Source organism: Saccoglossus kowalevskii, chromosome 2 (assembly GCF_978046115.1).
Source record: "Saccoglossus kowalevskii chromosome 2, keSacKowa6.1, whole genome shotgun sequence".
NCBI classification, from domain to species: Eukaryota; Metazoa; Hemichordata; class Enteropneusta; family Harrimaniidae; genus Saccoglossus; species Saccoglossus kowalevskii.
In genome coordinates, this window is record NC_140642.1 from 18,312,213 (window position 1) to 18,338,808 (window position 26,596).

General features: G+C 35.5%; 1 protein-coding gene across 1 annotated transcript; it reads right to left on the minus strand.

Moving 5' to 3' along the window:
• Positions 1-300: 300 nt before the first annotated feature.
• LOC100369706 (egl nine homolog 1-like) lies at positions 301-26,346 on the minus strand. The gene is made up of 6 exons (XM_085492561.1): positions 26,289-26,346; positions 14,131-15,018; positions 9,114-9,233; positions 8,517-8,653; positions 7,950-8,027; positions 301-2,508 (listed from the first exon to the last, which is right to left on the minus strand). Exons 1-6 carry the CDS (start codon positions 26,337-26,339, stop codon positions 2,403-2,405), a joined length of 1,380 nt encoding a protein of 459 aa, XP_085348687.1. The 5' UTR covers positions 26,340-26,346; the 3' UTR covers positions 301-2,402.
• Positions 26,347-26,596: the final 250 nt, after the last annotated feature.

Here is a 26,596-nt window from a genome sequence, read left to right on the forward strand (position 1 = left end):
TTGCAAAATTCTCACTGCTGCCACCAATGTCAGATCACTGAAGACTAGGAATTCATATTACCGGTAGTAAAGTAACTAAGAAATATGAACTTATTTGTTTGTTTTCCTATATAACATTTGAAACGTAACTAATACAGCACAGTTTTAAATTATCAATAATAGCAAAGAAAAACTTTGTACACATTGCATTTACAAACTGGCGAAGAATGAAATAACACATTTGTTGAATTAAATACTGGTTTTTTTTACATGGTTACTTTACAATCACATTTACACCATGATATTACAATGCTATAAAGATTTGTATCATTACGTACAATGTTTAATACTTTGATAAAGAAGATAATTATGCAAGTTGAATGAAATACCCGACCAAACTAGTGCCATTATAGATGATATGACTATTAATACTATTGTGATGTGTAACATGGCATAGTAATTCGACACCATAGATATGTTAGGTTTAATAATAACTAACAAAATTTTCACACGCTTTAAAAACATTTAATTTACACAGCTGCCAAACAAAAATACACACCCAAAAGTTTGTTTGCGGTGGATAATTTTTGTTAGGGGGGAATAAACGTTGCTAGTTCATGCACGTAGACGACTGCACCCTGTATAGGTAGATCTCATTATATCAAATATTCACTAATTTATTAATTAATGAAACCTAACAACAGGACAGTGGATATTATTTTATACGCAAACAAATGATGGCAGCATAATTGGAAATAATAAACAGAACAGTGTTCCCTTGCCCTCATATATAAAGTGTATATAATAAATGCTATAGGATACTCAAGCCTATATAATAGCTAATGCACTTTTTGACCATTCATTGTTCAAACAAGTGAGATGTGTAAAGCAGATATGATTTTAATTAATCGGAATGCAATCGCCTACACAGGAGCTAACAAAATGTCAGTGTTGCTTCTCCCTTTAAAGAAATGAACCGTGATAAATACATGTTCAAAAGCAAAGGATATGGTCTGTATTTTAAACATATATACATGTATATTTTTTTTAAAGAAATAACACTTGAAAAAAAAATGTATTATTTACATAAATATGTTGAGAAAAATCTGTGTATATGGAAACATTAAGACACTAAGAAAATGGTTAATGAGAGTGTTAATTATAAAGAACTTAACAAGTTTTCATGGTTGTTGTTGTTATGACAACTCTAATAACTCAAGTTACCACAGCCCAAACTAATTTCAAAATGTGGTTATAAAAAAAGCAGTAATGAATACCACTTACAAATTTTCGTATGATGATCAGTAACAGTTTAGTTGGTAACTTCAACAATAAAAAACTAATACATGTAATGCTGTTGAGAGCTATATATAAATGGTGGGGGTAAAGATAAGTTTATTAATTCAACTTGTTTGTATTTGTTGTGCTTTTTAAAATTTACATAACGTTACTTTATTCTATGCAATGTTTAAGAAAGATAGATTACTGTAAAATCTGTATTAGAAGCTGTGACTTCTATTAAAATGGTACAATGCAACAGATAGGATGCGACTTCTATTAGAGCATCTACACATATGAGAAATGGTGAAATTTGGGTTCGCAATTGTTAAAAAAAGAATAGGTGCGGCTTCTAACACAGATTTCACGGTACAACACATTGCCGAATGTTACCAATGGCGTGGTTCTCTATGTGGCAACCTGACCTCTTTAGCATATTACAAATAACTACCATAGGTCATACAAGTAAGTCAGCTATCATCATCCACCTGTCCCAACACATTCCATTAACATACTGATGATGACTTGCTTTTATTTTAAGTAATTTGCTGAGACTGTGTTCTCCCCAGAGCAATATAAAGTAGGGACCCCTATTACCATAACAATGTATATTATATTATATAGATGATATTCAATTATGGTATAGACATATTCAATTGTTATGTTAATTAGTCATAACACTATATGCTAATTTCCTTGGGAGAACAGCAAGAAATCATGTACAATTTAGCATGGAATTTTTTCGATGACGAAACTATTACTTAAATAAGCATTTCAAATAATATAAACCAAATGAAAAATAAGACACCTTTTCAGGCATATGTATAGATAGAAGGTTATTATTTTTAATTTTGTATAAATGTTTATACCAGTAAACGTTATGACTAAAATTATTTTTCATCTTTTAATTTGAAAAAAAAAAAGCTTTGAAAAAAACTTGCGCCAACGCATCCAAAGCTTGTGACTATATTAATTAAAACAAATTTGCACATATAGTATTGTAATAAGTGTAATAAAAAAAAAAATAGTCATGTATAGATATTTGTGCTACTGTTTTAAATACAGTTTTCTATACAAAATAGTGAAATCATCGCATGATGTAAGTTTCTTAATAAGGTACATGTGAACGTTGTAAATGTCTGTAGCTAAGTGTTGTCGTTCATGTACCTGGCGCTCCATTCAGGAGGGTGTGGCACTTCGTTAGTAACAGGCAACGGATGATGTTGAGGAGTCCACTTTGGATGTTTCTCACTGTAACAGACATGGAATGACAACGTCAATATGATAAGCCAACAGTCACATTGTACACGTATTACTACAGATAAGGTACTAGACAGTAAATCCACATTTAGGACACCTTAGTTAATCATTGTTTAAGTGAAAAACAAATTCCACACTTCTATCACCAACAGGGTTAGTGGGTCATGAACCCAACAGTCCGTAGGTCGTAGAAATGTAGGGACATGTGTTTGCAATTCCATACACGAAATACATCATCATCTCATTTGCATACAAATTCTGTCACTAATTGCTAATAAAGAATTAAAAATAATTCTTTAAACAAAAAAAACTTCTTTGTCACTTATAATTTCAGTAAAAAAACAAAAACATTTTTCAAATTTATTTTTAGAGTGAATAATTCAGCTGGACAAAGTACTGGTGACCCCCAAGTACCACGCCAGCAGATATGCAATAAATAACATCTATATACATGTTGATGTGAAATCTCTCACGTGATAGTTTTATATATCTTTTATTTATATGATGGTAAGTGACTGGATTAGAGAGAGCATAAGAGACACCATTACTGATGTTGTTGTCGTTTAAACATTATAAATATGCAGCTTTCACTAACCCTCCCCCTCAATCCAAACTGCTCTGAATAATGAAGCTGTGACCTACTTTTTTTTGACGATACTTGCATGACCTTGACCCATTTTTTTTTTTCGTTTTAATGGCTGACTAACCTTTCGCATTTTACTACATCTTTTATTTTATTGATTCTGTCTTTAATATATTTTATTCACTGAAGGTCAAAGGTTATGAGAATTTCCAACAATGAATGAAACAAAGGTGTGGCCGAGTGTTTACTCATGTCAGTCTGGCTGGCTGGCAGTAATCTTATCATGCTAGACATTTCAATACCATATAATTGCTATATTTACAAAGCTATCATTTAATGTCCTGTTATTATACTCCACAGTGTTCACAGTATGTGTACTGTACTAGTGTAGGAGGGATTTTTCAATGTGCTCATGTACAGCTCATGTAAGTATATTGAACTCACAACTGTTCAAAAGGGTCACAAAATCCTTACATAAGGCATGCTTCGTAGTCATTAATAGTATCAAAATTCAAATCGGGGGGGGGGGGGGGATGGAACAAACCATTGAAAATATCACTGCCTCTTTTTTTTGTACATTAATACATGACAAATGAAATGTCTACATTTATATGCTTCTTTTTGATTAAGTGTATGTACCAGTTCTACACTGAACTAATGACTTGGTCAAATAAGGCAATTTTGCATCTGAAAAAAACAGAAAAAAAAATGTTGACTGTTCCAGTCAGGGATTAAGAAGAAAATAAATACAATTTCAAAATCAGTTAAAAATTAGATCTTACACAGTTCAGATAAAGAAATAGTACAATCCAGGTATTGAAATACCGTAAAAATCATATTTGAGGCCAAACCCCTAACTTGAGACATTGTTTCATGTTGAAATTGAAGTTTTGATCCCAGAAAAAAGCCTACAATATAAGCCGCACCCCAAACTTTCAAACAGCCAATACAGAAAAAGATATATCATTTAATTTTCAATTAAGGCATAATTTTTCAAACATTTCAATCTTTTCTGACCTCTAGATTAGAGTCTAATTTAGGTTTTCCATAGTCATTGATGCCAATTCAAGAGTACAGTGTTTACTGTGGGTAGTGTGAATGAGTAAACTGCATTTCGACAATGAGCTGTTATCATCGTAAAAAGTGTTAAATTCTTCTTCAATGCTCAGCTTATTTTTCGAAAACAACTACGATATCTCTTGATTTAAAATAAAAATCATGCCGTTTTTCCATTAAAATCAAAGCCAAACGATCGCACTACAACAACGGTAAATCTCTTCAGTGTTGTGTTCACCAAGAACGACATTAACATATTTAAATGAGCTATGGAATGGTAATTCGAACATGTTGGCACCATTCAGCGTTTCGATTGGTTAATTAGCGACTTGACCTGTTCAGGTCACAGAACAGTTTCAAGTCACTAATGTGCTTGGACAAACATGGCCGACATCGTATCGAATTGAGCGTTTACATGTGACCGAAATCATTCATTTGCGGTGAAACTAAGTTGAATTTTCACAATTCAACGTTGTTGTAATCGCTACTGAGCTGTAATCATCAATCTTATCACTTCGAAAACAAGTAAGTTATTCACTTGTGAAACGCAGCATGACCGGCTGGATTGTGACACCGCTACCGTGATCATTTGCTAATAAGCAATGCATTCATGTTTGTTTTTATTTGAAACTTCTTTTAGAATATTCTTTTCGTTATCAACAAAATTGAGAAAATAAATGCGAGTGAGTTTTTTTTTTATTGACTAATTTTCCCTAAGTCTAAATTGTGACGTCTATTCAAGAGATTATACAGTACCGTAATCTGCAAATCCGTTTGTAGATATTATTTATTGTGCAGTATGTTGTACAGTGTGAATTTTAGTTTATGTTTATGTTTATGAATTTAAGTTTGTCTGTGTGTGAAAATCCGAAAGTGCACTTAGAGTTGCACTGTTACCGAAGTGATTGCTCTAATTAAGCCGCACCAAAACTTCACACATCTGAAGTCGCCCATTGAAAAAATGAATCTTAATTAAAGTACAAGACAGGTATTGAAATATTACAAGCCAGGTATTGAAATAGTACAAGCCAGGTATTGAAATATTACAAGCCAGGTATTGAAATATTACAAGCCAGGTATTGAAATATTACAACCCAGGTATTGAAATAGTACAACCCAAGTATTGAAATAGTACAACCCAGGTATTGAAATATTACAACCCAGGTATTGAAATAGTACAACCCAGGTATTGAAATAGTACAACCCAGGTATTGAAATAGTACAACCCAGGTATTGAAATAGTACAACCCAGGCAATGAAATAGTACAACCCAGGTATTGAAATAGTTCAACCCAGGTATTGAAATAGTTCAACCCAGGTATTGAAATATTACAACCCAGGTATTGAAATATTACAACCCAGGTATTGAAATATTACAAGCCAGGTATTGAAATAGTACAACCCAGGTATTGAAATAGTTCAACCCAGGTATTGAAATATTACAACCCAGGTATTGAAATATTACAACCCAGGCAATGAAATAGTACAACCCAGGTATTGAAATAGTACAACCCAGGTATTGAAATAGTACAACCCAGGCAATGAAATAGTACAACCCAGGTATTGAAATAGTTCAACCCAGGTATTGAAATAGTTCAACCCAGGTATTGAAATATTACAACCCAGGTATTGAAATATTACAAGCCAGGTATTGAAATATTACAACCCAGGTATTGAAATAGTACAACCCAAGTATTGAAATAGTACAACCCAGGTATTGAAATATTACAACCCAGGTATTGAAATAGTACAACCCAGGTATTGAAATAGTACAACCCAGGCAATGAAATAGTACAACCCAGGTATTGAAATAGTTCAACCCAGGTATTGAAATAGTTCAACCCAGGTATTGAAATATTACAACCCAGGTATTGAAATATTACAACCCAGGTATTGAAATATTACAAGCCAGGTATTGAAATAGTACAACCCAGGTATTGAAATAGTTCAACCCAGGTATTGAAATATTACAACCCAGGTATTGAAATATTACAACCCAGGCAATGAAATAGTACAACCCAGGTATTGAAATAGTACAACCCAGGTATTGAAATAGTACAACCCAGGCAATGAAATAGTACAACCCAGGTATTGAAATAGTTCAACCCAGGTATTGAAATAGTTCAACCCAGGTATTGAAATATTACAACCCAGGTATTGAAATATTACAACCCAGGTATTGAAATATTACAAGCCAGGTATTGAAATAGTACAACCCAGGTATTGAAATAGTTCAACCCAGGTATTGAAATATTACAACCCAGGTATTGAAATATTACAACCCAGGCAATGAAATAGTACAACCCAGGTATTGAAATAGTACAACCCAGGCAATGAAATATTACAACCCAGGTATTGAAATAGTACAACCCAGGTATTGAAATAGTACAACCCATGTATTGAAATAGTACAACCCAGGTATTGAAATATTACAACCCAGGCAATGAAATACTACAACCCAGGTATTGAAATAGTACAACCCAGGTATTGAAATAGTACAAGCCAGGTATTGAAATAGTACAACCCAGGTATTGAAATATTACAACCCAGGCAATGAAATATTACAACCCAGGCAATGAAATATTACAACCCAGGTATTGAAATAGTACAACCCGGGTATTGAAATAGTACAACCCAGGTATTGAAATAGTACAACCCAGGCAATGAAATAGTACAACCCAGGTATTGAAATAGTACAACCCAGGCAATGAAATAGTACAACCCAGGTATTGAAATAGTACAACCCAGGCAATGAAATAGTCGACCCAGGTATTGAAATAGTACAACCCAGGCAATGAAATAGTACAACCCAGGTATTGAAATATTACAACCCAGGTATTGAAATATTACAACCCAGGTATTGAAATAGTACAACCCAGGCAATGAAATAGTACAACCCAGGTATTGAAATATTACAACCCAGGTATTGAAATATTACAACCCAGGTATTGAAATATTACAACCCAGGTATTGAAATAGTACAACCCAGGTATTGAAATAGTACAACCCAGGCAATGAAATAGTACAACCCAGGTATTGAAATATTACAACCTAGGTATTGAAATATTACAACCCAGGTATTGAAATAGTACAACCCAGGCAATGAAATAGTACAACCCAGGTATTGAAATATTACAACCCAGGTATTGAAATATTACAACCCAGGCAATGAAATAGTACAACCCAGGTATTGAAATAGTACAACCCAGGTATTAACAAGCAGCCTGTCGGCTGAGATAGCTCCGCTGTTAGCAATGCACAATTCAATTAAAGAACTGAAGATATCATTAGAAAGTGAACAATATGTATACTATCAAAGCAATCGAACTTGACAAAAATAATCATTAAAATTAGATAATTGAAGATATTATCACGAAATTAACAAATCTGAGAGAGCTTTACCTGAGGTACCTATATGCAATCAGACTTGCGGTTTTTAACAAGAAGTCGAAAAATATCACTTTTTACCAAAAATGACAAAAATATTCACCAAAATTAGAAAATTGAAGACATCATTATGAAATGAACAAGTCTAAGAGAGGTCTACCCAAGGTACATATACACTAAGTATCAAAGCATTCAGACTTGTAGTTTCCAAGAAGAAGTCGAAAAAGTAAAACATTGACATGGACGTCGACGGACAACCACTCATATGATAAGCTTTGATTGACAAAGTCGACAGAGGAGCTAAAAAAGTACAACCCAGGTATTCAAATATTACAACTCAGGTATTGAAATATTATAACTCAGGTATTGAAATATTACAACCCAGGCAATGAAGAAGGTAACTCACCTTTCAACTGGCAGTCTATATCTTTGCTTTGCACGTAGCCTCTCTCCGGTATCAAAATACCAAACAGTAATGGCATACCTGAAATATAAGAAACTACCATTTACTTTCACTGACGACAAGCTGTAGGTAAAATAAAATGTGTTATAAACAAATACAAACATTTATTAAAAGTTAAATTCATAGCAGTGTTTCCTACAGATAAAGTTTGAAAAAAAAGTTACCACACTAGTCTATTCTATATCTTCAGAATATGATGGACTATTACTAAAATGCGACATCCAGACAGTTAAAGTGACAGTGAAATTGATCTTGTATTGCAGATATTATGACAAAAACAGTGTAAATATCAAGCTGGTCGTCATAAAGGTCCAACTTTTTTTTTAAAGAAAATACATTTTCAACAGTTGGTGTACATGTAGTTGCAAAGGTGTAGTTATTAATAAATAGCTACCAAATCTGAATAAAACATATTTCATATATTTACAATGCAGTGAATACACAACATGTTTGAACACATCAAAATTGTAAAGTGAAACATCACATAACAAAAATGCTGATTCATCTCACCTGATAGCATAAGCTGGTAATACCTCATGCGGATTGCGCCTATCAGACCAGAAAAACAACAATCTATCAAAGATAGGCTCTATATTGGCAACTTCACTCCTGCCTTCAGGATATATTCGTAGCAGACCGCCAGTCTCCTAAAATAGCGCAATACAAACAAAGGTCAATCAACCATTGAAGTTATAAATGACCACAGATTACGTGACCCGCAAATTAGAGCGGAAACACCATTTTTGGACAAGAACAATCCATTTTTGTGTTTTTTTTGTATTAGATTCACAGAATACTTATTTTTTTATCTACACTTTCTCATCAGGATTCTCTACCTGTAAATGATTGGCTAAATCAATACGACATTTGCATATGCGCATACATAATTAATAACAAATGTATGTACCTTATTTGAAAAACACAAAACTCCCAGGAACACAATAGTACGATACTGATAAGCATTTACATATCATCTCGGCAACAGAATAGAGCAGTTCATAGGTTTCTAACAATAACCACACCTATATGTACATGGGGATGGTACAACCATGTCAATCGCAATTGTGTATGCGTGAAGCTTTGTTGTAATAGATATCATTATCTTACCCGACTATCCCATCCTTTGTTTAAATAATAAATACATGTTATACACCTGCCGTCTTCATTTGGATTATCTACATGCCTTACGTATCCCTTACCGCTGCCGGGATAGCAAGCTACCATAGCCTGAAAATAGAAAAAAAAATAACGTCATTCAGAGGATAACATATCAGGATAACAACTAAGAATGAAGCACTTTGATGTGAATGCTTAACAATTACTTCCCAGTATGCAATGCTGTTTTACTGAATGCTCCCATGCAGCACAATGCATTATGGGAAGATCTGACTAGCTGCTGCATGACTACAGCTTCTGAAAGATTATAAAGTTTTCAGGTTTCAGGCAGACTAATTCAATTCTTTGCAAACTGAATCAAAAGACATCAAGAATCCAACATAAAAAAAAGAACTCTATAGTCTATATACCATGCACATTCTGGGAAAGGCCTGATCACTTGAAGAACTTTTATGACTATTGTAATTGAATTAAACTTTTCACTGACTTGATATGATACAGTGAAGGGCATAAAGCTGTGCACCTTATAAACATTTTATAAATATACATTTTTATAAATCAAAATGGATGTTAGAATTCAAACTGACTAATCCATGTGACATGAACGTTAATATTAATGAGATAATTAAACATTATCTAATTAGTAAACCCATTTTGAGTATGTGGGCAGACGTAGTTGCTATGTGATGTGATGACTTGTGCAAGCATGATGGGTATAGACAAAGTTCAGCTCTTGCGCCAATCACTATTAAACTAAACTATTTGAACGAAAGGTGACGATTGTCATTTACAAATTTTTATAAATATATTTATAAGCATTTTTAGCCTTTGTTCCTTTCATTGTATTCAGAGCATATAGGTTATAAGCAAAACCATCATCATTTGCATCTACTGAGCTGTTTTGAGAAAGAACCCAAAAAACAGCTAAATTATTTTAATTTTATTTTATGAAATATTTTAGCCTCAAGCAAGAATGATAGGTAGATCAAAGTAATCAAGACTCATTTTACTTAACCAGCTATATTGCACGATAACACTTGTTATAATTATACATCTGTCACCGTATCGCCATAATGCATACTGTGTATCGCACGAGGTATCTGCCCTCTACCATAATATGAAACAATTATGCGGTATTTCTAAGATTGTGAGCGCTTTTGAAAACAGAGTTTTAATAATTTTCACCATTTTGCTCAGCTTTAGGCTTCATATTGGGAAGATTCATAATAATAAGGTTATAAAGAGAACACTCAGATATTACATAGTGACATTGACTCTCACTGTGCTTCAGCCAATACTCCTGCTGTACTCCTCTGTGTGCATACTTTGCAATACAATAACCTCATAATTTTTTTTTTTTTTAATTTAATCTCCCCCCACCTTTTTTTAATCTTTCAAATTGATTTTGAGAATTTGATATTGTAAGTATTTATGCAGAATTTAATATTTAAGTATTCATGTGGAATTCTCTATGAACAAAGTATCATACTGAGCATATTTTTGGAAATAACAAAATAGTTTTCAAATTAGAAAATGCCATATCTGTAACTAACTGACCATAATGACATTAAACAGAAATATATAATATACGACATTACTGCGAGACATATTCACCAGTCATTTGTTGTCAGGATATATGCAATGAACTAAGGATCATTCTATTTCAAACCAAAACCATCATTTGAACTTAGATTGAATATATAACATTTAACTGTGAGTCTGTGAATTCCAGCTGTTCTGTTCAATATTACTGACTAAATTATGTTTTAATTAATACCAATTATTATCACAAAAAATGAGCCCCACCTCCACCCACACTTGTAAGTGACAGAAATGACAACAGGCCTTCAAAAAATCAAATAAAGTAACTAAACCGTATTTATACCATTTTTTTTAACATTCAAAAGCAATTCCAGTGTTAATCTTAAAAATAGAAATTTAGTCATTGTTAAAAAATTAGTCATCTTGCTTTCAGGGTCAGTAGAAAAGCTGTTCAGATGAGAGAAGCAGTTTTACAGGAGTTTCAATTAATCACTCAGTGTCCTATATTGACCTATGCACTAATCAGATGGTGGCATACACACATACGGCACGTACATCCATTCAAAGTTTACTTGCAGTCACTGAAAATGATGCGATTTTATCAGGATCCATAACAGTAGAAGACTGCAATGTTTTGTTTATGGCTGCAGATCATATTTTAAGTCTACTGAAAGGTGCTCAATTACTATAGCAACTTTGAAATCTTATGACTATACCTTTCATTTACAGACAGAATTCCAGTGGGATGGGTGCTAGTGGAAGGAACAGCTATCAACAAAGGCATGCTGTAAATGTGCACGTAGCTCACAGTGACTTAATATCCAGACAAACCAAGCTGAAACTCCACTCCTCCAAATAAACACAATTTTAGTTTTAAAAAAATGTTAGGAAGTTTTTTACCGAGGGAAATGTAGATGTACAACTATTTTTTTTCAGTACTGCAGTAAATTTCTTGTTACACCAGAGACCTTTGTAACCTCCAGATAACCTCTATACAAATAAGATTCAGACACAATCGTTTTCTATTACTGCTTTTTATCCTAGTTCACCATTTTCTGCCCCACCACACACAAATAATGCAACCAAACTGTACTAATTTAGTAGTTGACTGTACTGAGTGAGAATGAAATATGCAAATGAACCTATTTTTGTTTAGCTGAAACAAACAGTATTGCAGTGAAAATTCAACAGACCTGCTGTTTGGTGATTAAAATAGTGTTAAAAATCGACCAACCAAGTAAAAACACACTAATCTGTTTTACTTGTTTTTCTCACAATATTTGGGCGACTTTAGTTGCTATATTTAATAAAATTAAAAAAAAAAAATAACATTGGAAATGGGCAGCCACAACAATACAATAAGCTGCATCCAGGGTAAGTTCATTCAGGGTCCACATGTACGAATGAAAGTAACAAGAGAGGCCAATCCTACTTGGATCTGTGTTTTACGATCACTTCAGAGAACATTATTTCACAATTTAATTGATCCAAATCCATACTATAGACATATGCAGATAATATCTTCTCACAAGAGCTTCTCAACTTAAAGGGCGGTGGTCGCCTCGCTGCGCCCTGTTCGATAAGGGACTCATAACAACGTACACAACAAGTGTAAAATACATTGTTTATTGACATGAAATTCGAGCATACGCTGCGTGACGACCACCGCGCTTCAAACTTCCATTTAAAGAAAGCCACGTAGATCTATCTCTTTTGGAAATTTTTGAATTTTTTTTTTTATTTTAAGTTTTATTGTTTTGTTTTTCATGTTGGGCAAGTAATTGGCAATGCATTGCATAAGTTGTAAAAATGTAACAAATACACTTATTAACGGCATTATGATTTCAATGAAAATGTGTACATAACAAACGCACTGAGGAGTAAGTACCATACCTTGCGACTGATCCGTTATAATGATAGGTGTGTTTCTTTAGAGTTATGCTATCATTTAAAAATCAAATAAAGCCACTAGAAATACTATGTAATGACACGATCACCATACTGGCTTTTGTGCATACTTTGCAATGTTCTTGTGAAAATTTCATATTATTATATTGTATATTTGCACAGTTTATTAGCCTGAAATAAAGTGTAATGATAATAACAATTACACAAAAAGTTCAATTTGTGTCCTTAGCTTTTGACTCACACACAATATCAATCATTTAAAGCCCACTAAAATCCCAGGACTATAAAGTGAATGTAACTTCAGAAAAACAAAATACAAAGCTGTGAAACTCAGAACCGTCGTCGTCGAGCTCACTGATTAAGCAGAATGACTCAGTCATCAAACAATGCTTTCATTTTGCCATTATGCATGTCTGCAGAATTACACGTAGACATGAAATATGGAGGATGCTACACGCACACAACCTGCCACAAAGTGTGTAAATGATGTAAATAAAAACTGACAATATTTTGAGATGTTGGCACTCGGGTTGGCATATTACGGTGGTACAATAGGAAATACTGAAAACATTGTGTTAAGTATCTTCACAAAGACAGGCACAGTCTAAATCACCACGCATCTCGAATTACACTACAGAATATCACATCAAGGGGACAGACTGCAAACTAATCCTTTCTCTACTAGTACCCACAATACCCGTGAGAAGCTATGATGTTTGTGTTTCATAGGATGGTACAATGTCTAGACATAATTGCAAGTCTGTTTCTGTTACTATATGTACCATGATAAAATAATCAGCGTATATATCATTATCATCATATTTTCAGAAATCAAAAATATATGACTGTGTACGCAATAATTAAATATCATGCGGCTGGGGCATGATCACTGAAAAGCAGGCACAGTTATAATGATTGATGTGTTTTTTCTGTCTTACCAAATACATGTTTAAACGATAAGCAAAGACCACAACAAACAGATGCAACGTTGAGGGACAGTACCATATGTTGAACATTTCAATTGAATTGGAAGATCAAAAATAGCGTTTGAATTGGCTTCCTTGATTTCTACTGAAATATATACACTTAATTAATACCCATGGGGGATTGGTAGATATTTTTTTTTTTTAAAAAGGCTATTCATTTAGTTTCAAACCACACAACAGAAGTACAAGAATGTTTAACGTTTTGTTTTAACCACAGTACATGCACTGGTGGTAAAACATCAACGCTAGCTTTTTTTCAAATAATCTCAGCAGATAAAGAAGCGAAAACCATGAATTATACTTGATCTGGTTGACTCAATGTTAGCTAAGACAACTTGACTACACAACCCATAACTTATACACAAATAAAAAATTTATGTATATACTGCTGTATTATTTTCCTGTAAAAATATATATATATTCGTATCATATTAAAATATGCGTTAATAATCAACAAAATGTGCCTTCAGGTTTTGAAATTGTTTTGCATATTCTAATAACTATTTTCTAATACTAGGCCACTGAACACTTCATTTCAAATAAAATATTAATCATGTAATTGTTAAACCTACCTTGGTTCTTCCACGAATGGAAACAGGTTTTAGGCGTTGTCCGCAATACATGAGTAAAGTGTCCATACTAGATACCAAATATGAAATTGCTTTACTACCCGGTTCGGTTCCGTCAACCCACGTAATTTGATCACCGCGAATGTTTTGGGAGGATTGAACGCCCTTAGAACTAACAAGCTGCCCATCTTGAAAAGTACCGCGCGATTGCAGGTCCTGGACTTCTTTTAGAATTTCCTCCCCCGGCATATCGCCCAGAAAATTGTCCACCACACATATGCCGTGTTGGTTCATACACTTCGCAACGTAGTCTGAAAGCTCGCGAAATTGTTTCGTTCTACCATGTTGGTCCATGTAAGTACCTGGGCCGGGAGGTGTGCGACTGAGGCCCATGTTCAGGCCGCCACAGTCACCGGCGTCACTGCGATAACAATTCGACTGACTGTCAATAATATCGATGGGTGTAAGGTTGTACGATGGTGAGCGGTGAAATCCTATTTCATTTGAGCCAGCTGCGATGAATTCAGCGGGAGCCTGGGAACTGTATTGCACGTCGTGAACAAAGCCACCAAGTTCTGACGATCGAGGAAGTTGCCGATTGTTTACTATATTTATAGGGTGATCAGCTGTTTGGCAGTCGTTGATGATGTTGTACGGTGTTGTTGTGATAGCACTGTAACTATCGACGCTGCTCGCGGACGTTCCGAGAATGAATGGGTTTTTGGGACCACACTCTTTTTTATGGGTCTTCCAGTGCGTCTTTTGATGTTCACGACAACAATACCACGTATCCCTACACCTGGAGCACAACATCAGGTTGTCCATAGCCCCACAGAGTTCACAGTGAGTGGGGGTTGCACGTGTGTCACGTACACCCGCTGCCATCTTCTGCTAAAAAGCAAAGACACTGACAATAATTATGTTGATCACTGTATGCGTTTTCGTTACTAAACAGCACATATTGGCAAAATCATAAATTTTAAAAATGTTTAATCACACATAATAAGTCACTGCGTTATATATGTTTGCAGATCTTGTTAATTTAACCCCCTAAAATTGTATAATCATTATATAAATAATACCGTAATTCGACTTTGCGGACTGCAAATTATACGTTACTTTTTAAAGGAAAAAACAAAACAAGGAAGTGACGTTTTCCTTACAGGTTTATAAACAAAGACAAGCCTCGGCGTAGTGAGTCATAATTACCACGATAAATTATATTTGGGGGAAAGGGAAGTAAAAACAGCATATTTGGGGCACATTAAATTACATCATTGTATATAATACAATAGTTTTTTTACTCTTCCTATATTTACCATAATGTAAATGAATGAATGGAAGGCGTGCTTACGTGCAAAACTTCACATCTCAGGTCATGACCTTGGCTGTGGCACTTAAAGATGTGTTTGTTTACACAGTAAAGCGTCGTGTAGCCATGACACATAAATTCAGATTTTCAACGTATTCAAATTAGAAGACACATCACATTCTTTGCATTTTTGTGTGGTTTATACTATTATTATGCACAACGAATTTGCGTTTAATTCCCTGTTCTCCATTCATTCATTCATTCGTTGTCGGAACGCTCTCGCCATGTGCTTGCAGAGCGCAAAATGCATTTTCAAAATTGTTCTTGACAGGTGTGCCGTGAATAATGCTCGTTCCATATGTTAACGTCACCTTACTGTTTTAACAAAATACCATTGAACTAGTTCATGGTGACCCGTCAAATAGGTCAAGGTCACATCATAAACCAGGTCACGTTTTGTCGTATGAGGGGAGGATTTTAAGACTATCAAGTTGGCGATGAAGCACACTGGTATGTCGTGACAAGCAGGTGACCATACATTTTTAAATATAGGTAGAAATTTGTTTGTAAAATAAGTTTCATTAGTTTGAAAAATTAACGAACAAATGTAAAGATTAAATTTTATTGGCGCTCATCTTATTAACTCCTCTAAATTTCATTGTGTTTTATTAAGAAAAATGTTGATATTCAATAAACTACTAGTATACTAAAGAGGATTTTAGAAACATTAATTTTGGCGGCACGCACAGTTCATAATCCATGCCAAAAAAAACTTTGAATACATTTTGTGCAAAAGGAGTATCGACTCGCAGTTTGGCTGCACCCCGCCCACGTCACTCGTAGCTTGGGTACCACGATACATTGTTGAACGCGGGTAACTAGCATGCTAAGTGAGCGCTGCCTGCCGGGTGATAATTTTCTCTGTCCGTGTTGGGACTCTGTATGACCAGTGTAATCATGCACCTATCGGTAAAACAGTAGTCTGTCTATAGAGTATAACGTATATGCCACATTTCAGCTATTCGTAAACAATTTAAAAACGAAAGTTATTTGAGCCATGATATTAAATGGATGTTTTGGCCCGAACTTGAACATTTTCGTAGAACAACTGTAATAACGGGGGTGGGGTAAATCTCAGGGCATAGTCGCCGTAATGAAACTATGCATCATAGACTATTTGCGGCGACGTTCTTTCATGGCACAAGTACTACTACAATTTAGACGTCCGTCATGTGATCTTTTACGACACGTACATTTTAAGTGTTTGTGCTAAGACAAACATATCTCAATAACAAGATTTTTCCATGCATGTTTATCAATATTGTCATTCTCAGAGTAATTTCTTTGGTACTGTCCCCAGATGTGAGAGTACAATTTGCGTTTTTTTTTATATTATAAATTCTAAGAGCTGCACGGCAAGAAAGTTTTTGTTTTTTGCTTTTGCTAGTAAATAAAGTTTCTTTCAGCATAAAATGAATGAATTTAGTAATATCGAAAAATCTTCTTACTCCAATAAAATGTATTGGTTCGTCAGAACCACTATTTGATCACCATGCTCACCCCAATTATTTTAAATGTGTCCCAGAACGAATTGGTATGAGGACATTCACGGAAGAGACTCGGCCACTCCGCCACAGAATGTACACAGATTTGATTCGGATCTTGGTGGCGAAAGTTTATAGAACTTTTCATTAGTATATAAAGAAAACATCAGGTGCGTGATTTGGATCACATCAGAGCCCAGACAAATATCACAATGATCAATGATGCTCACAGCCGGTTCTCACATACCCCAATAGAATGCCGTGAGCAGGTGCCTTGGAATCTATGGTTAGCCCGATTAAATTTTTATTCCAGTGAGATAGGGAGTCTATTTTGCTCACATCGTTTACCGTAGTTATTGACTCAAAACTGAGTGTGTAACACAAACACAAATAAAGAGACTGCGTTGTAATGGAGAGCAAAAAAGAAAGGCTATTAACAGCCGTGATTTGATGTTGCCGACGTTCGCTACAATGCGTTGTTATTCGTGATAATATCAATCCCGTTCGTTATACGAGTGTGACGTTTGTAACTTGTTTCCATGGTAATGATATTGATGCACAGTGGTTAAAACATACAAACACACACACTTTTTGTTATAATAGGGGACTGTTATATATTTATTGTCTTTTCCCCTAAGCGTGAAAACACCAGAACGCAAGATGGAATTTCATCCATTAAACTTACACACACAACTGAATTATGTCGACTTGTGTATATGTGCAATATAACGTGATTTCAAGGCCAGTGTATTAGAGAAATGGGAAAAACACGATTTATTTATATGTATGCATCTCACAATAAAAATTATTCACTATAAATCAGATTTGACATTTGTCTTATATTAAATATTTTGAACACCATACCACGCTAATACATGTACATGTATCGACAGCAATGAATTATCATAGTTGAAGTAATAGAGGATGTTGTGAAACTGTCACCTAAAATTATCAACACTACACCAAATGAATCATCAATTACGACAGATTTACAGGGTTGTAAAGGAGGATTTGAAGGCCACAACCAGCGGTGACATATAATTGTACCGGGCTCACGCATTGTAAACAATTCATCGCACGTGTCCCCACCTGATGCAGACTGTATATTTTATTACTACATGTAGTATACGGCAACGATAGCTCAAGCATGAAAGGTACTAACGTTAGTACTTTCCATGGCTCAAGTAACATCCCCCTAATACCTTCTAGGACCACTTATATCTCTGTGGCACGAGATTGTAACTCTGGAACTGCACGACCGTGACGACGATCACCATAACGCAGACCACGACATACAGATCTGACCAATTCAGAACCACATCAGAATAATTTTAATGTGATATTTTTAAAGATAAGCTCAAATGTTTGTACAATACTAGTATGAAGAGGTAGAACATATTGTTGAACAATTATAAGCTTATAACTTTTGCAGGAGTAATAAAGAAAATTCTGAATTTGAACATTACTTAGATAAAATTAAAATCACAGAATAGCTTATACTAAATTTACAACTTCTGCACATTCTCTTCCCATTGAATCCGGTAGACAAATGTCATGTCATGTCATGTCATCATATCATATATCATATCATATCAACGTGACGCAGATTATGTGCCATGACACGGGCACTTGAATTGGGAGTTACGATACGGTTAGGATCTAGAGGGGTATAGGGTTGTGGTGTTAGGATATGTACCAGGTCCGCTATGCTATTACATAGCAGGATATGTATTCGTGTATTAGGATACAACATCCGCGGGCTATAGGACGTCCCATGGGCACTGAATATTAATGATTCAATAACTGTAAATTTGAATAAATAGAAACATGTTTATTCGCATCTACAGTCACAAATATAGCTTAAAGTGCCTGTAGGATAATCCTATCAAAACAACGAGTAGTACACACTCACAGAATCTTGCTAAAATCATGATCAGATGGTCACCGTGACGCTACTAAGGGGTCGTCGATATAATGACCCCATCAAAAGTCAAGGTAATGCGAACTTTAGAACTTTATTGAAAAGAGCAAATGACAACTTGTCATGCCGCCAGACTTCGTTATAGTGAAACCGGTGTTTTTAATTTCTTGTTAAAAATAATAATTGTTATATATTTTTCCCGCGAAATTCAAAGACGTTGGTTTTTATATACTAGTATTTCATGCTTTCTTCAATATATTTCATGTGGTACTAGTGGTTGTGCTGGTTGTGCTAGCTCTCTACCTACAAGTGTTCATTTCAAGTCGTTCGAAGTATTCCTGCCAACCATGTTTAATATGCAAATAAACATCAATAACAATATCACTACATGTAGCCACCTACATAAGTTTTGAGCATTTCCGACATAGTCCAAGAACATGTTTTCATTGAAAGGGAATACTTTTTTTCACAGCCGGATCCTGTGTTTTTTATGCCAGGAACTTTTGAAACGTGTCGAAGCTGACACATAATAAACACCTGACACATTCTAGAATTCCGTCGACTTAACCAATAATTGTCTTATGTACCGATTTCAAATTTGATGACTTTTACGGCCAACTAACATAGATTATAGAATCTTATTAGAAAATATCGTGATATTACATTCAAAGATCAATTTGGTCTGTTTTTCTTAATATACATGTAGTCTAGACGCAGTACACCCGGGACGTACACATAGTCTTGAATTCTGGCACGATTAGCGTAACCCAACTACCTCACATTACTATGTTCAGTGATCGTGTTGGAACAGGCATAATGCGATGATACGGAAGAAGTGCACTGAAAGAATGCTATACAGTTGCCCTGGCAACCACAACAACATGATAATTAGTTACAAATGCGGTTTCCTTAGGAAATGATGTTAAGGAATGTAAGCCTAGAGTAAGCAAATATCAAATAATAATTTAATAACTTAATTTATAAATGAGGTTTTTATTAGTTTGAAATCCAAGTTAGTGCGTTTAGGGAAGTTCAATTATCCGGGTAGGCAGGCAAAACTCCTCAAGTTACATTGTTATATTAGCCCTACGGTCAGGGCGTGGTCCTACATATTGCTCGCCAATCCATTTCAAGGGTTTACGTTAATACGTGTAGTCTCATTAAAATAAGATCCTAGTTTGGGCTTCTTTTTATTTATTTAATTTTAAATAAGTATTTAATTATTTTTTCATATATTTTATAACTACAACTTTTCTACCATGTATTTCTATGGGCTCTGTCCGAGCTGCTGGAACGCCGGTTGAAGAGCCGGTGAAAACAGCCGAAGTCAAGGAAGGAGCACAAACTCAACTTTGAAGTAATCCTGAGCAACCAAATTTATATGTGTTGCACATGTAGGGGTAATCTTGTTACACTGTTCAAGAGAGTGTCAAAAACCACCACAAAGTACATTTTTGGGGAGTTGTTTTCACCGTGATGGTTGCTCGGCGGTGATAATAAACGTTCCCCCCGGGAACCCGTAGTGTCTCACAAAAACAACACGAATCCTCCAATATAAAGACAATTATTTTCCTATGCAAAAAGTTTTACTTTGTGTGTTTTACCACATCCAACAGGTAGATTTGTCAGATTATAGAATTCAAGAACGCAAACAGGGTGTGCCGTTCATACGCTTGAAAAGAAGTGACATTATCTCGGCACGAAATAAAAGTGCGTTAGAGGCTATTTTTCAAAACAAAGTTGTTTTCAAACTTGTTAGCATAAATTATTTCTCGTTATTAAATTATTTCTCGCCGTTGTCTAAGCTCACATAAATATTTCACAGTTACCCACATTTTAAGTGAGGAGACTGTGGGCACCTGACCTAACAAGACGCGCAAAGGATAACCCATCTGCAGCACCATGATGTCGTAACGTAATCTCTTGACATTTTTTCGAAACTGATCGAACAAAAACTTGTTCTCCAGTAAATTAATTTTAATCAATTGAATTAGTGAGATATTTGTAAATGTGTCTCAAATTTCAACTTGCAATATGCTTCGCGATTCAATTAGTTTTGGATCACAAGACTGTCATTGATGACATTGGATATCATATCAGACTAAAATTTGAGCTCAGATGAAAACAATTTAATAAATAAATAATATTTAACATATTATGCGGTTATGACAGTTTCTCAAGCTATAGACACCGAACTTATTTTCCTACAAATAATGAGTTAAAAAATCACACATTAAATAATTTCTTTACCATTGGTTTATTTGGGGAATATCTCGAAATTGTGTTCAGAGACCAGAGGTAAAATATACTGATATGTAGGCGATTTTCAGTTCACTGCGTGATCTCGCGTAATGCGTGAACGGCGTAAAGCGATTTGATTTTGATTTTTTTCCCGTATAGTTCAATGTTGAAATGCCATTCTTTGAAGAGGGAAATATTGCATTGAAATACCTTTACATCATCAAAAATGACCACCAGCAAATGTGTATATCACACTATTAAGCGTGGAAATACCCTAAACTACTTTCGCGTTTGTCGAATCCCACGTTACTTGCGTCTCGTGTCTTTGCGTTAGATCATACAATTTGCCAACCAAAAGTCATATTTTCTCAGCTGCAGTAAAAGATCTCTCATCGCCAATATTATCAGCTTCTCCTACAAGTTTTTTTTTTATAATTGATGATATCATGAATAGGTGATTTTCCGTACAATTGCGAGATCTCGCGAGATGCATGAAAGACGCGCGTCGAACGTCTGCCGCAAAAATCGAACGATTTGATTTTGAACTAGAATTTCTTTATTTCGTAGCTTACATTGACCGGCCGATCTTCGACAGAGGAATATTGCTTCCGAATACCCTTACTTAATCGAAATTGCCTATCATCAAATGTGGACAGCACATTATTAAGCATGGAAATGTCCCCGAAATACTTTCGCGTTTGTCGAATCCCACGCGATGTTTGACGCGACTACGACGCTATGACCTTTGTTTGTCCTGTTTTTACGTTCGATTTCACGCATAACGCGTGATTCTCGCAGTGAACGGAAAATGGTTTATTTTAAACAGATAAAGAAAAATCACTCCCCTTAATAAAAGTTGTGCCAACTGAAACTAAGAAATAACAGCTGTCAGACAAGCCAACGCAGGTCATATCTACTCATACATCAAGCCGACTTTACGCTTCACGCATTTACGCGGACGGAGACACGTAGTGTGCGGACGGCTCGCGCGTAAATGGATTCCTAAATTTTAAACCGTCGCATTGTGATAAATTTTGGACAGTGAAAGTCGTTGTTTTTTTTAATTTCGTGATTGGAAACAGTTCCAATTGCATATACATTGTGGTAAATGTAAATAAGGCAGAAATCCTCAAACAAATCGACCGTAAATGATTATTGGGGCTAAGATGAGTAACGTTTGACGCGATTACAAGATTTTACTAAAAACTGACGCTAGACATGCGCGGGAGGTGCGCCAGGCGCGCGCCCCGTTAGGTTGGCAAAAAAAGACAGACCCAGGCCCATCGGAACTCTGGTGGAGGACGCCAAAAAGTAGCGCCTCCACAACCAAATTTGTGGATCCGTCAGTGCTAGAGACGTAACCACGGGATGTTGTTTAGCGCGATCAATATGCGCAGACGATATCAACAAATTCCACCCCAACTGCGTTACCTCGCTGTTATTTTTGGGCGATTTGTTGGGAATCGCTGGGGAATGTTTTGTCTGATCAGCCTTTGTTGAATTATTTCAACGTCACAAAAGTTATAGATACATCTGTCACTGTTCTAATTTTTGATTACATTTTTTTTTCACATAAGTTCTTGTATAGCAATAACCTATTCGCAAAATATCAACACAATCTAAAAATCGTTCATAAAACTATTGAGATATTTTGAGCACCTTGAAAACTGCGCACTAAGTTGGCATATTTTTGAACATTGACAAGTGTTTTGATTATTAATGTATTTTTTGTGTGGAAATACGTCACCAATTTCGATGAGTATAATAATAATCAAGGTGTAAACATTTCTTGAACTGGTATAGATGTTATTAAACCTCGCATGGTCGTCAACACAAGGTAGTACTAGGTGTTACGTGAAAGACTATCTGACACGTACACCGGAGATGCGTAGCTGCGAATACGCACGTACGTACCCTGCTCGCTGCACACTGTAGACAGCCGCCGGTCATGTAGGAGGGAAGCGTACACTGCATACAATTGATTATCAGAGTTATAAAAAATGGCAAAGAGAGAATTGAAGAATATCACTAACCACTGGAAAACGTAACAACCCGCGCGTAACTTCAGAAAACCGTCATAAATACGCGAGTTTTGGGACAGCTCTTCCATTAACGTTTACAGGGTGGATGGGCCAATTTGCACGTACGCATCGGACCCCCTAGGCTATGGTTCATATTCATCTGCTGGCATGTTAACTAAAATCACGTTCTTCTTTTGCGGATTAAACCCGTTATATTGAAATATTTCAGATTACACTTCCGTTTCATGGTAATTCGACTATTATTGATGGTGACCGCATTACGACTTCTATTTACGCAATTCACACTGTTATTTACAGTCTATTTTACAGCAATGTTACCAGTGTTTTAGATATTTCGGATTTTCAGTAAAGACAACTTGAAGGAGTTTTAAAACCAAAGAAAATTATTTTTTTCCACAAACGTGGGCCCACATTACTCGAAATGTGAAATGTAGGTTTTTTCGGCGAATATTAATCAAAATGAACTTTTGAAATACTTTATAGAATCAATCTAATTATTTTAAAAATGGTCAAAATTGACAACCCGAATTGTTATGAATATTGAATTTGCATATTTGCATGTATTTTGAATAATTAATAAAAAAAAACAGTCAAGTATGAAATAATTCTTTACTTCTTTTTACTGAACATCAAAACATTGGCCCACTATAATTCTTTCATTGCAAATTAGTTAGTGTATATCTTTGTTTTAATTCATAAAAATTATCAATTAAATGATTACTACTCAGTGAGTACTCATCAGATCCCTTCAATTTTATGTCTCAATAATGTTGGATAATTATCCAAGAATTCAAAAAAGGGGCCTGATTTCCATGGGGTGTCTCTGTCTAACATCATTCTAAAATTTCGATAATTTTTGATCGATATGAGACAAAATATGGAATTCGAGATGTTTTTTTTTTAGTCTTGCATTTTCCATTAATAATTTTGATAATTATCTGCTAGTTATCCGATAATGAAAAAAATCCAAATCCGCTTTCATGTGCTGTACGTGCTATATTATGCGCGCACATGTCAAAAACGCTGACTCTATTCAAATTAGTAGTTATGGTGATTGTGAGTTATGTGTGTCGAAACTAGTGGTTCAGCAGGTAATGTATTATCATCAGGACTAGGTGCTTTACATTTTGTGACATCGTGATCGCGCTTGATTTTCAGATTTTCAGGTTATCATGTTAGGATTTAACTTAACGCGAGGGTCGTCACCTGCGCACGATAACAACATACGCTAAAAACGCAAAGGCTCATGGGTAGACTTGTTTGTAAATAATGACACGCTATGGCTATCTGGCGCATGCACAGGTGACGACTCCCCCGCTTTAAGAGTTGAAATGAAAAAAAAAAAAAAAAAAAGTTGAAATATGCGAGTAGTTAACATCACGAAACAAATGGACGTTGAGGGCGTAGCTCTAAACAACGCTCCGAAGTCCCGTAGCGTTATCTACTCATACACTAAACTGCTTAAAAGGTCAACATAATTCACTCATCAACAAATGATTTAATTTCCAGCATCTGGTGACACGGATCAGTCAGCAGCCAGCACCACGACTGGATTAACAACTTCACTGCTTAAACAAAAATAACTATACCTTCTCAACACAGCGGGGAATTATGGCCAGTAACACCAGCTCACCAGCTATGACGTTATCGCTGATTGGCTACTCGCGCTGTTATTCAATTGGCTGGTGTAAACATGGGCATAACCATCGCATAATTTGTACATTCCCATGCTATAATAGTTCACATGTCCGTCACATCCATATTTGAAGTAAGGAATAGTTATTTAATAATTGCCTCTTTAAGTTATCATCATTCCATATAATAAATTAATTTATAAAGAATGTCATCTTACTCTAGGAGTTTCCAAATGCGCCCACAGAGACGGTAACTCATTATTTGCTCTATATGAGGTCATCATGATGATATTAAATACGTTATTGAAGATTGCTAACATGAATTCTCCAACCTATCTCACTCACAGCTGAAATAATGATTAGGACATAATATTCATGTATCATGTTTTCAATAGGACCATGAAAAACGTAACGAAATCATGTTTTGTACTTTAATGTTGACGAAATGACCCCAAGTTGTTTCGTGTAATGACGGAATGATGGAGTGGGTTCTAGTATTACTCGATCTTATTCACCAGTCAGATAGCAGGACTCAAAATCTACACTTTACTTTAAAAATTAACACAAAGACCATGTTCTGGAAGTTTGGTCGTCTTGACCCTACGACCGTACTAGACCTGTACTAGACTAAAACCATTCCGGACACGCCCACACCGCCTAAATAAGAAAGTGATTGGAATATCGGAATATCCATTCAATAAAAAAATCCTTCATAAACTAGAGTTATTATAGTCATGAACTGATTTTAATGACGAAATAACGATTTGTGAGGCCTGAACAACGCTGTGTTTTATTTTTGGTTCAGTGGAACACATACTGCTATCGATCCCGCCACACCCACATACAAATATATTCAGTTACACGCTAAACCCCAGGACACCCAGAGTATTGAATGGTAAACAGACGTGGAATACGTGCTTCACTCATTTAACTGACTGCGTAGTATAAAACATGCATATTTAGTTTTAAAACTGCAATATCGTAACGAGCAGTCTACAGTATTGACTAACTACCTCTAGACTACGCCGAGTTCACGAAATGGCCTCCTTAAATCGGACTAGATGCATATGAGAATGATAATTTTTTTTGGTACGAAGTAAATCCCAATCTCATTCGTCGAGCTTCTGTATGGGTTTCTTTACACAACCAATGTAACTAAAATAACCCGAATTGATTGACTGATTGAACCGACTGACCCCACTGCCTTGAATGGTCCGAATCATAATGTACGTGTCGCTGCCATGGCAACTACAGGGAGGTGTGGTTGTACTATGGTTACAGGCTGAGTCCATCATTGATATTTCTGCTAGAGGGGGTACGTTTAGTTAGTTAGTTTGCATCGTTCGATTCGAACGGTTTAGCTGAAGCCGGCTATTCATGGCCGTGTTGTGAGGCAACGGCCGAATAAATGTACCTGAATAGCAAATAACCCACGATTGTTGCTAAATATTTGTTCTCATGACTTACCTGCCATGTTAGCATCATGCTGGCTTTTAACAGTATGGACTTCTGAAACATCCAGGAGTCAGTGAGAACCGACGTCTAAAACAGCAATTCTCATTATACCACGACGTGTGCGCCAGCAGGTGGGAACTGACATCTCGGGCAATGGGGTGGGGTGGATTCGACCAATCGGGGCCATCGCATAAGGATAACAAATAATCAAGATCAAATAACGAATAACACGCCCTTTATTTTTTTGAGCGTTATTATCTGTAAAACGTACTAATCGGTATCGTAATGGTTAAATGTCAATACGCACCCGTTTACTTCTT